This window comes from Ceratotherium simum, chromosome 8, assembly GCF_057802395.1.
Source record: "Ceratotherium simum simum isolate JZ-2026a chromosome 8, ASM5780239v1, whole genome shotgun sequence".
NCBI lineage: Eukaryota > Metazoa > Chordata > Mammalia > Perissodactyla > Rhinocerotidae > Ceratotherium > Ceratotherium simum.
Window position 1 is genome coordinate 42,511,444 of NC_141907.1, and position 12,658 is coordinate 42,524,101.

General features: G+C 43.2%; 1 protein-coding gene across 2 annotated transcripts in view; it reads left to right on the forward strand.

The window, feature by feature from the left end:
* Nucleotides 1–12,658, forward strand: part of PDGFRA (platelet derived growth factor receptor alpha) — a 44,732-nt gene that overhangs the window by 10,630 nt on the left and 21,444 nt on the right. For both annotated transcript variants that reach the window (XM_004419070.3, XM_014787387.2), the window contains exons 3-9: nucleotides 565–882; nucleotides 4,014–4,274; nucleotides 5,537–5,667; nucleotides 7,599–7,770; nucleotides 7,863–8,052; nucleotides 11,001–11,116; nucleotides 12,064–12,190. In XM_004419070.3, the coding sequence (XP_004419127.1) occupies nucleotides 565–882; nucleotides 4,014–4,274; nucleotides 5,537–5,667; nucleotides 7,599–7,770; nucleotides 7,863–8,052; nucleotides 11,001–11,116; nucleotides 12,064–12,190 (1,315 nt within the window). The remainder of the gene's footprint in view (nucleotides 1–564; nucleotides 883–4,013; nucleotides 4,275–5,536; nucleotides 5,668–7,598; nucleotides 7,771–7,862; nucleotides 8,053–11,000; nucleotides 11,117–12,063; nucleotides 12,191–12,658) is intronic.

A 12,658-nucleotide genomic window follows, 5' to 3' on the forward strand; every position in this document is an offset into this window, starting at 1 on the left:
AGGGCTTGACTTATTCTTATTTTTGAATGAAAATCCACATCGTCCTGCCTTGGTTTCTGGAAGTCATTAGAGAGGATGCATGCCAGGGTGTTGTAAGAAAGGGAAGACGCGTAATTCTTGAGCACAAATCTGCTTTGTGCTCTGTTCGGTCCGTCTCCCTTCCCCTGCTCTCATCCCGTTTCTTACTGAGAGAAACCTCTGCAGGGAATGTGGACGATAAAGAACCCATATGTATCAGAGCCTATGCCATCTTGGGATAGTTTATGGTCACACATAAGAGTCTAAAATATGGAATTGGAATCAGACGTCCTCTATCCATCTGAGTGTTTGGAGGAGTGACTCTGGGGGGACTAAGGGGGCTATTCAGGCTCTTGGAGCATTTGCTGCTCTCAGCAGATGCGGTGGCTGTTATAATGGGGGGCCTTTCATGGGCTTCTAGGCTAACGGATTTTTGCGTAGAAATGGCCGTTGTTCATATAAGCTGCTACTGTCGCTTCTCTCAGTTCTCTGGGTGAGACCGTCCCTTCTGGTGGCATCCTATTCAGAGCATGTTTCCTTTTACAGGGCCGAGCCTGAGCCTCTGCCAGCTTTCATTACCCTCTATCCTCCCCAATGAAAATGAAAAGGTTGTGCAGCTGAACGCATCCTTTTCTCTGAGATGCTTCGGGGAGAGTGAAGTGAGCTGGCAGTACCCCATGTCTGAAGAAGAGAACCCTAACGTGGAAATCAGAAATGAGGAAAACAACAGTGGCCTTTTTGTGACGGTCCTGGAAGTGGTCAGCGCCTCAGCGGCCCACACAGGATTGTACACTTGCTATTACAACCACACGCAGACAGAAGAAAGCGAGATTGAAGGCAGACGTATTTACATCTATGTGCCAGGTGAGCTGGAGGGGTCCCCTGGACCACGCTCGTTGTCGTCCTCTGTCTCCCGTTAATTTTATTAAAGCTTTTTTAAAATATAAAAATAATAAGTATTTATTGGAGAAAAACCTGAAAAATTCAGAAGATACAAAATTAAATCAAGATTATTTGGGATGTCATTATCAAGAAATGTTCACTGTTAACATTTTGGAACTGTATTAAGTTTTGAAAATCATTTTTATTATGGCGTGTCTTTTATTGGCATTGTGCGAAAAATCTGAAATGTACTCATTTCTATTCAGTTCAATCAAGTTCAGCAAATATTTACTGTGCATTGACTATGTGTCAGGCACAGTGCTAAGTGGTGGGGACACAAAAGTTAATTAGGTAGGCTCTATCTTGGAGTTGCTTATAGTTCATTATAATAGCTTCTCAAGAACCATGCTGTTTTTCAGATTTCAATAAAACATATATTTACTCTTGATGAATTCGAAGGGATTTTTTTTCTTTTTAATTAAAAGTTCAGGGCAAATCCTGTACTAATGATGTTGTCTCCTTTCCTCTGAGAAGCAGATGCCAAGATAGGAGTAAGATGGGATTAGCTGTGCAAGGGTTTTATTAGGGGACAGGCCTATGAGAGAAAATGGGGAGGGATCCAGCCGAGGCTGGGAGAGCCATCTGAGTGTTTGGTGAGTGTAATCCTGAGTGAAGGAGAGAGGGAAGGAAGGTGGGTTGATGAGGCCTAGACCTCTGTGTAAAGAAGGTCTGGGAATCCTCCAGCCTAAGGAACCCCAGTTCCACACTGTCATTGGCTGGAAGCATCCCTGGAGGGCGTGGCCTTGGGTTGTGATGGATTTCAGAGCCGCCCTTGTAGCTGGAGGAATGTGTGGTGCTTTCTCATAGCAGCCACCCTGATTGACTAGGCTTAGCCCTGAACTTGAGATGCATTTGGTCTACCACCCACCTAGCATTCCCTGTGCACTGCTTTGTAATGATCTGTGTCTATATCTGTACCTGTATCTATATCTGTATCTGTATATATTGGCTTCTACTGAGGGCAGTTGTTAAAAGGCCCATGATGTTGTTTAAACATTGCATAGCTGGTACATGATGGTAGGGAAGACTTGCATTTTAAAGGAAGCCCTGGCTGATGTGTTATATATATCAAACTGCATATTTTAACCTGAAATGAACTTGCAGCTTTATTTGCTGGAAGCTTTGCTGACAGAGTTCAAGAATTTGGAACTTTAAACACAAATTCAAGTAATGACAATTTTATTATGCAGATGGAGCAATTGAAGCGAGCCACAGCTAGAGGACTTATGCAAACCATTCACAACTCTCGCCATCCTTGTTGTTTTGGCCGAGATAGAGTAAGGGGGTTTCTTAAGTATATCTTCCTGCCTTTCTGCCTTTTCTTTTTAAGTTTTTCTTTTTTGTGAGGAAGATCAGTCCTGAGCTAACATCCAAGCCAATCCTCCTCTTTTTTTTTTTTTTTTGCTGAGGGAGACTGGCCCTGAGCTAACATCTATTGCCAATCCTCCTCCTTTTTTTCCCTTTTTCTCTCCAAGCCCCAGTAGATAGTTGTATGTCATAGTTGCACATCCTTCTAGTTGCTGTCTGTGGGATGCCGCCTCAGCATGGCCAGATAAGCGGTGCGTGGGTGCCCGCCTGGGATCTGAACCCGGGCCGCCAGTAGCGGAGTGCGAGCACTTAACCGCTAAGCCATGGGACCTGCCCCTTAAGTTTTTCTAATTGACTCCTTGTCCTGCCCTCTGTACCTATGGGTGTCCACGAATCTAGACCCTCCTCACTTCTTTCATGACACTCTGATCTGGATGAACCTTCCTTCCTAACAATAAAACGTTTTGTTTCAAAAGGGTAGATATTTAAAATGTCACCTCCGCTTCATTCACACCTAAGTGCCCCCCTGCTGTGCAGAGAATGGTAGGAATGTAGGTTTGTTAAGGTACATGATTCCTGGAGTTTTGATCTGCCTGAGATTGTCCAAAAATTCTTGTTCCTCTGACCCCCAGCACAAACACCATCCAAGACAGGCCCTGTACGCTTGCCAGACAGTTAGTCTTTTCATTTGCAATAGTGGAGAGTAAGGGGCCCCTTCTGAAACCAATGCTTGAGACAATCAGTACTTCTTACCAGAGTAGCTTAAGTAGCCAGTTCTCTTTTGAAAAGGAAGTTCTCAGACTATAGAATTAAAAATTTTATTTATTACTTGAGAGATTATTCTTTAATAGGTTTCTGTACTACTTTTCAGTAATACTGACTGTAGGCCATAGGAATTTTTTCTTTTTTTTTGTGAGGAAGATCAGTCCTGAGCTAACATCTGATGCCAATCCTCCTCTTTTTTTGCTGAGGAAGATTGGCCCAGGGCTAACATCCACAGCATGGCTCGAAAAGTGGTGCATTGGGATCCGAACCTGCGAACCCCAGGCCGCCAAAGTGGATCGTGCACACCCAACAGCTGCACCACCAGGGGCCATAGGAATTTTTAAAAGAAGCATTTCATAATTTAAAAATTATGAATTTTTCTCGTTTTGAACAGAGTTGATTATTTTATTGTCCATTTTTTGTTTTTAGTAGTTGTTTATTTATTTATTTTTTTTGGTGAGCAAGATCAGCCCTGAGCTAACATCCATTGCCAATCCTCCTCTTTTTTGCCAAGGAAGATTGGCCCTGGGCTAACATCCGTGCCCAACTTCCTCTACTTTATATGGGATGCCACCACAGCATGGCTTGACAAGCGGTGCGTTGGTGCGAGATCTGGGCCTCTGAAGTGCGTTGGTGCGAGATCCGGGCCTCTGAAGTAGAGCACGCGCACTTAACTGCTTGCGGCACCAGGCTGGCCCCTAGTAGTTGTTTAAATGTTGATTTCAATTCCTATATTCCCAATATAAATATTTATATTTATCATCAGTATTTTTTTTATTAGGGTGCAGGCAATTTGGTATTGTTCTTGCTTTAAAATTACCTTCTAGCTGTTATGATGACTAATGTCAATGGGGTGATGCTTCTGGATGTATGTGTGAAGGTAAAACTCACACCTGATGTCATCAGTGCCAATGGGATAATAATGTGTGTAAAGGTGAAATTAATGCCTAATACGTTTTTCTTTCTTTTTCAAACCACAGACCCAGATGTAGCCTTTGTACCTCTAGGAATGACAGATTATTTGGTCATCGTGGAGGACGATGATTCTGCCATCATACCCTGTCGCACCACTGATCCTGAGACTCCGGTGACCTTACTTAGCAGTGACGGGGTGGTCCTCGCCTCCTATGACAGCAGACAGGGCTTTAACGGAACCTTCAGCGTCGGGCCCTATATCTGCGAGGCTACCGTCAGAGGGAAGAAGTTCCAGACCATCCCATTCAACGTTTATGCTTTAAAAGGTACTTGTACTCTCCCCCTCCTTCCTTAAATGAGAGTCATAAGCAAAATAGTCAGATGCATGTAGGATGTTTTCTTTTATCAGAGTCCCTGGTGATGGAGACCCTGAATCTTTGGGGATTCAGGACTCCCCCTTTACCGTACAATGTTGGGCTGACCTCTGTGGCTGTAATCATATGAAGCTTATCATTATGGAAGGCAAAACCTTTCTCACCCCTGTAAGATTTCGTGTTTCACCAGTTAACTTCAAAATACTGTAAGGAATTCTTTTTTTGCATAAGCCTCTTATTGTTTTACTCACATTCCTGACTACAGAGGCTCTAAAAACAAAAACACACCTGTGGAGGTTGGATGCCTAGATTAACTTTATAACTTAAGAAAAGTGATTTCGATTTTAAGAAAAGCTTGTAGTTGTAGACTTCATCCCTTTGATGTGAGTGGCTAATGTGAAGGGGAAAATATAATCCATGTTCAGGTCAACAGACTTATTGAACAGTTCCATGTAGGTGTGGCAGCAGCCACCTGTGCCATTAACTCTCATGAGGGGCTTATTTTATGCCAGGCACTGTGCTAGATTCTAGAAAAGTACTGAGAATAAGTGGGGAGCAGAGTGGGAGAGAGGAGGAGAATAAGTGATGAGAGAGGAGCAAAGTACTTGGAGGAGAGCAGGTGAGGAAATGTTGGTTGATTGAATGAATAAATATGTCAGTAAAGGTGATTGCAGAAGAAGACAGCCACAATTAACCCAAGTGCTCAGGAATGTAGTGTTCTATTTTTTTTTTTTATAATTTTTTATTTACTTATTTTTTTTCCCCCAAAGCCCCGGTAGACAGTTGTATGTCATAGCTGCACATCCTTCTAGTTGCTGTATGTGGGACGTGGCCTCAGCATGGCCGGAGAAGTGGTGCGTCGGTGCACGCCCGGGATCCGAACCCGGGCCGCCAGCAGCAGAGCGCGCGCACCCAACCGCTAAGCCAGCGGGCCAGCCCCTGTAGTATTCTATTTAATTGGAATTTATTTTTACTGTTGTTATTATTTTGTGTGTGTGTGTGTGTATGGTATTTTGTGTTATAACTACATGAAAAATTATGTATGTCAACACAAAATCAAGGCTTCTGAGATTTTCAAAATTTTATCTTGATCAAAGTGATTTGCCAATTATTTTTCAGGATTTTCTTAAAAAACAAAAACAAAAACCCAAACCTATAAGATCCTAACTCTACTATGGATATTTAGGTCCTTGTGTTTGTTCTTTTTTTAATAGCAACATCAGAACTTGATCTAGAAATGGACGCTCTTAAAACTGTATATAAGTCAGGGGAAACGATTGTGGTCACCTGCGCCGTCTTTAACAACGAGGTGGTTGACCTTCAGTGGACTTACCCCGGAGAAGTGGTAGGTACCCTTGAGGCTCCTGGTGGAGTAGAGTGGAGCACAGCAGGGCTCAAAAGACCTGCCACTGGTGGGGCATGTCACCAAGATTCCCATCTCTACAATGAGCACATTTGACTAGATGACTTTATGGCTCTTAAAGCAATGGGAGAGTTTGAGATGACCATAGCTGGACCAGGACCTTCAGAATGTGTAAACACTGTACACCGAGGCTTCTTTTTCATAAGTCACAAAGAAATAGGAAGGCTCTATGGCTACAAGATAACAACCCCAAAATTAGAAAAGCAAATAGCGAATGGACTTTAAAATTTGCTAATTGCTGAGAGAGTCAAAATTCTCATTTTCTTGGCTCCCATGCCTTTGGGTTTTGAGGCATTTGATAATGTGATTGCCTGCCCCTCATTCTGTTTCTGCTTTACTGCCACCCCGGACACCATTCTGCCTCCTCCCTGCCTGATCTTTCTTTGCATGGCTCACGTTCAGTGAACAGGCCTAACGTGAATCCTTCAGCAAAGACTGAGTGATGTTGCTAAATCCCAAGCACTCTGCTAGAAGCTGGCCCGTGCACAGAGGAGGGAGAAGGGAGGGGTGGAGATGGAACTGAGGAAAGGGGGCCACGTGCCGTCTCTGGTTGCTGGGGATTTACACACCAGGTCTCATTCATTCTAATGCATTATGGTGAGCGTGTAAGAGTACCGGGTGTGAAAGGCTGTGACGGTCCAATGCAGAAATGATTAACAGTGCTTAATACAGCGGCCTCAGGGAGAACAAAAACCATATATATATTTTTCCCTTCACTCTTGATTTGCAAATTTCTGCTCCCTGCTCTTTCTGGCATTTGATGGCTTCTCTCCTTTTATGTGTTTCTCTCCAGCATAGTTTCACAGCCGCTCTTCCTTTCTCTCTGGGAGCATCTAACTGCAAGTTGGGCATTTTCATATATTGCCTTATGAGCCTCATTCATAGTCTAATACATGTATGTTTCCCTGAAATATGAAGCTCTTTGATCTTTATGTTCCTACTCCACTGCTTTTAATCCTTAAAATATAAACATTTCATTTATTGAAGATCGATTTTTTTCCCCTCAAACTGGAGTAAATGCTATTTGGCCCAAAGATATGTAATCAAAGTATTGTTTTATAAAACACATTTTTTTGTCTGATAATAAAAGTAAAGCAGGTTTATTGTTGTAACTTTATAAAGTTTAGAGAAACAGAGGAAAAGCCATTTCCCAGAGCATCACTGTTAATATTTTAGGGAGATAAATCCTTTAAATACTTTGTATACATAGATAAATGTAATAATTAATAGGTATTATACTGTAAATAGTACTTTGTTATATCCTTTTTCCTTTGGCAGTATTGCACAAACCCCTTACTATGGCATTAAATATCCTTTTAAAACATTTTCTTTTTTTTTTTTTTTTTTTTTTTTTTAAAGATTTTATTTATTTTTATTTTTTCCCCCCAAAGCCCCAGTAGATAGTTGTATGTCATAGCTGCACATCCTTCTAGTTGCTGTATGTGGGACTCGGCCTCAGGATGGACGGAGAAGTGGTGCCTCGATGCGCACCCGGGATCCGAACCCGGGCCACCAGCATTGCAGCGTGCACACTTAACCACCAAGCCACAGGGCCGGCCTAAAACATTTTCTAAGGAGCTGGATTTTTAAAAAATTTTCTTTTATTAGACTTGATTTTTTAGAGCAGTTTTAGGTTCATAGCAAAATTGAGTGGAAGGTACGGAGATTTCCCATGTAGCCCCTGCCCTCATGCATGCACAGCCTCTCTGGTATCAACATCCCCACAGGTGGTACGTTTGTTACAATGAGGAACCTACACTGGTGCATCATCATCACCCACAGTCTGTAGTTTACATGAGGGTCACTCCTAGGAGCCAGCTTTTTAAAGTCACTTTTCCTCCCTTCTGCCGTAGAAAGGCAAAGGCGTCACAATGCTGGAGGAAATCAAGGTCCCGTCCATCAAACTCGTGTACACCCTGACGGTCCCCGAGGCCACGGTGAAAGATAGTGGAGATTATGAATGTGCTGCCCGCCAGGCCACCAGGGAGGTCAAAGAAATGAAGAAAGTCACCATTTCTGTCCATGGTACATTCTACTTTCTAAAATATCCGTCGTCCACGCTGCTCGGGATCCACTGTGCGGTAATCACAATTTAATGGAAACTCTTCCCTGTACAGAGAAAGGGTTCATTGAAATCAAACCCAACTTCAGCCGGCTGGAAGCTGTTGACCTGCATGAAGTCAAACATTTTGTGGTGGATGTGCAGGCCTACCCACCTCCCAGGATATCCTGGCTGAAGGACAACCTGACTCTGATTGAAAATCTCACCGAGATCACCACCGACATAGAAAAGATTCAGGAAATAAGGTAAAGAAACACCCTTGCCAAGTATGCCTTTTCTTTTTATCGTGTATCCCTAGATAGACTGAGGTTTGTGTGTGTCTTACAAGCCAACCCAAGAGTCAGTCTAGAAAACTGAGCATCTGAGATAGGAGGAGATACTTGAAATCAAGTACCTTTAACGATAACATTGCAATATGGTGATAGTATGTTGGTAAGTATTTAGTGATAAAATAAGAAAAAAGAAGTGAAAAGCTCTGCTCTCAATGAAAGACAGGTTCCTGGGGCCGGCCCTGTGGCTTAGTGGTTAAGTGCGTGCACTCCACTGCTGGCGGCCTGGGTTGGGATCCCTGGCGTGCACCGACGCACTGCTTCTCCGGCCATGCTGAGGCCGCGTCCCACATACAGCAACTAGAAGGATGTGCAGCTATGACATACAACTATCTACTGCGGCTTTGGGGGAAAAAATAAATAAATAAAATTATAAAAAAAGGAAAAAAAAAGAAAGACAGGTTCCTGGATCCAGCCAGGGGTGGAAGAAAGAAAGTAAAATTGGATCCACTTGGATTGAATATATTCCTTGATATCCATCCTCCATGTTGCAAGTAGACGTGTACGTGATTCCAGTTGCAAAGCATTTGTCATATAAACCTATAAGAAACAAAACTTCATTGGCTTTGAAACATTTGCCTCCACAAATGAGGCCTCCACAGGAAACGAGTAGTTTCTGATTAAATTTGGTTAGGAGAGAACCAGTGAATAGTTTGGATCCCTGCCCTCTGATGAGATGGTAGACTGCTCTCATCTCTTAACCAGCGGTAGAGTTTTGGGTAATTCACCCCTCAGCCTCAGTTTCCTCATGTATAATGTAGGGTTCATAATACCTTATGTCCTTCAAGGCAAGGATTTGGGTCAAATGATATTTTAAGGACTCTTGCAGTTTTGAGCTCTGATTAGAATCCAAGAGCAGAAGGTACATTTTGAAGGGCTGAGCTAATCCAGCTCTGCGTCCTTGACAGACCAACCCAGAGGGACAAAAATCAGTCCTCTATTTCAAGCCTTCAGGGAAGAGGAGACAGAACCTCTCTCATCAGTTCACTTAACCTCAGGACTTGCTGTCTTCTTTCTGAACTAAATTCCTCGTGTAATTGAGAAGTGGTGTCTGAGAAAATGGCATTTTACGACTTCCGTAGAACAGTGACAGAAAAAGAAGTGGAATACTGAATCTGGAGGGCTCTCTGAGGACGTGAAATGAAGGTGCACAAAGACGTGGGCAGTGCCGGGCCCTCCACCAGGCTGTGAGGCCAGAGAGGAGTGGGGTAATCCTGGCACAGCCCACCCTTCAAACACTTTGTGAGCACTATCTGCAAGCTGTAATCATTAGTCAGGACAAGACAAGGCTCCCCAAATGAGTGGTTAGGAAAGCCGCTTCTTACCGTGATTTGAGAGTTCCTCCTGCGTGTATTCTTCGAGTTCTCATTATGGCCAGGGAACATAAGAATGAACACAGTGGAAGGGGTATCTGGCTTCCTGGAGTTTAGAAGTAGTGGCTCCACCGGCTTTCTTGGCTGAACAGGTGTAGAAAATGAACCACAGAAGATCGTGTGGTAATCAGCACCAGGTGTGGGGCAGCTGAGGGAAACCAGCCCAGCGTGCTCTCAACCCACGTCCTAGTGCCTGACATCTGGGGCTAGAAGCCTACATCTGCAGGGTACTTCTGAGCCTACAAAATGCTTTCACACAGATAATTTCATTGAATTAATTCTCAGAATGACTCTATGCTCTACATACAGTTAGCCCATGCTACAAGTAAGGAAACTGAGGCATGGAGAATTTCAGTGGTGCCCCGGGTCCTCTCTGCATGACCAGGGCTCCCTGTCTCCGCGCCAGTTGCTTTTCCACACTGTGATGTTTTATAAAGAAGGACAGTGGAATGGGCAAATCCTTTGTTGACGTGCGTACGCACACACAGACACACACACACATGTGCGTGGCCAAATGTCATTGTTAATGTGTGAGAAATCTTTTGGGGAAACTTCCCTTTAATAAAGTATGAAGAAATATATTTTTCTAATTTATTTTTTTCACTAGCTTATGGAATCCTGTGCTTTAAAAACATTCAAACATAGAGAAGGTGCATTGTAAGAAGCCTTACTCCACACCTGTCCCCATGTGCCCAGATCCCTCATCCTCCCCACCCACAGGGAAATACTTTTATTACTTTCATTAGGTTCTTATGAAACCTTCCAGAGTTTCTTTAAGCAAATACAAGCAGATAGGAATGTTGTATCCTGGTGACCTCTCCGTATCAATACATAGTGTTCTCATTCTTTCTTCCAATGGTGTTCCATTGTTTGGCCGAACCATCTAAATGATGGATATTTAGGGGAAGGAAGTATTTTTTTTAAAGGTAAAAATTAAAGGTTTAAAAAAAAAAAAAGGAAAGTTGGGATGTGTTTATTTCCATTCAGAAGTCAGGCCTGACCACAGCTGATTGTTCCTGTAGCCACATAAGTCATTGCTCATCTGAAAACGTCTGGTCTTCTGTTTAAGAATTAAGTGTCTACAACTCAGACCTTCAACATGTAGAAAGTGACATATTGAAAATCCCAGAAAAGCGATGATACCGACAAGAAAAAAAGATATTTTTACTTTTTACAAAAATATTTTTTTTTATAATTTTATTTATTTATTTATTTTCCCTCCAAAGCCCCAGTAGATAGTTGCATGTCATAGTTGCACATCCTTCTAGTTACTGTATGTGGGACGCGGCCTCAGCATGGCCGGAGAAGCGGTGCATTGGTGCGCACCCGGGATCCGAACCTGGGCCGCCAGCAGCGGAGCGCGCGTACTCAACGGCTGAGCCACGGGGCCGGCCCCTACAAAAATAAAGTTTAAATTGAACATGGTAGTTGCTTAAACAATTGAAATTTATTTGGCTACTACTTGCTGAAACAAAGTCCTTTTCTTTTCAGGTACCGAAGCAAATTAAAGCTGATCCGTGCAAAGGAAGAAGACAGTGGCCATTATACCATTGTAGTTCAAAATGAAGATGATGTGAAGAGCTATACTTTTGAACTCTTAACTCAAGGTATGTGAGGGCAGTATAAAGATCTGACTAGCTCAGTGAATGAGTGTCTCCCAAGAAGAGCCTGGCACTTTTCTCCCAGGTCATTGGAGGGAAAAGCAATGCTTTTGGGGAGAAGCAGGGACTGGAGATGTCACATGTCAGGGATAGCTTTGTTGGACTTGTGAATTCACATAATTCTGGGAGGTTCCAGGCTACTCTAGAACAGTCTGGGACTTCCTAGGCTCCGACAGCTTCCTTACCATCTGTTTTCTCAATCTGGCACCTCTATTTCTGGGAAGAGTGGGATGGTACTTTGGTCCAGATGACCTTAGGTTGTTCCAGAGAGTTTTGGCCTTTTTGCTTAGTTTCCCTTGTAGACATTGCACAGTGGCCTTACCAGAAAGGAGTGCCCAAGTCTATTCACACTCGGGGTCGGCACCTATTCACTGAGTACTTATCACGTGCTAAGTACTGTCTCGGGGGGGGCTCATTTGACCCTCACAGTAAATCTGTGATAAAGGTATTAGTATATTTCTAACTTATTTGATCATAGATTTAAAAAAATCTTTAAAACCTACTAATATCCCACAGAAGCACAGTGGTAAATGATGCGGTAGGTTACACTTTAGCTGCATCCATTAGTTGAATCCCAAGCTATGATGTAATTGTGAGAGCCTCCTCGCCTTTCAAGCCAAATAACCACAGGGGCTTTTTGCTTTCCTACTCCAGATTTAAAACACCACAAATCTCAAAACACTGAAACTGTGAAAATGCTCTTAACCAAGTGGGTCTGTCCAAACTGGAGTGTGATTATGCGCACAACTGGTTTCAGCCCCCTCTCGGGTGGTTACTTGATCTGTGGGTTTGAATGCCACGTGGACCAGTTCTGAACTCATATTCCAGTTGGTAGTTCTGGGAAGTTCTGGGACAGGAACCCCTCAATTCTGAGTTCTTCCTGCCTCTTGCAGTTCCCTCATCTATTCTGGACTTGGTCGACGACCACCATGGCTCTACTGGGGGACAGACTGTGAGATGCACAGCGGAAGGGACACCTCTGCCCGACATTGAGTGGATGATTTGCAAGGATATTAAGAAGTATGGAAACCAGATGTTCCTTTTTCATTTGTGGTCAGAATGTTTCTTCCTTGACGCAAAGCACTTCAAATGCATTTTATTTCTTTTGCTGGCCTTTTTTTTGTATTTGATTCTTGTTTGGCCTAAGTCTCATAAACTTATCAGAACAAGATAGGGTTCTGAACAGGGACCTTGTGTGTGTGTGTGCGCGTGTGCGTGCATGTGTTCTTGTGTGTTCGTGTGTGGCTGTAAGGGGAAAGTCCCCGGCTTTCATCAGATTCTCAAAGGGTCTTTAATCCAAAAAGAAGATGAACCTAAAGAACTACTGCTATAAGAGGATTTTTATTACCTTGGCCCACATTTTCACCTCATGTTTCTTACATGGTGAACTGTATTTGGTGGCTAGACTGGCGTGTGAACATAAATGGAAACACTGCCCATGTGACTGCTCACTGCCTCATTTGCCTCCCTGTTTTTGGGTGAGAGTTA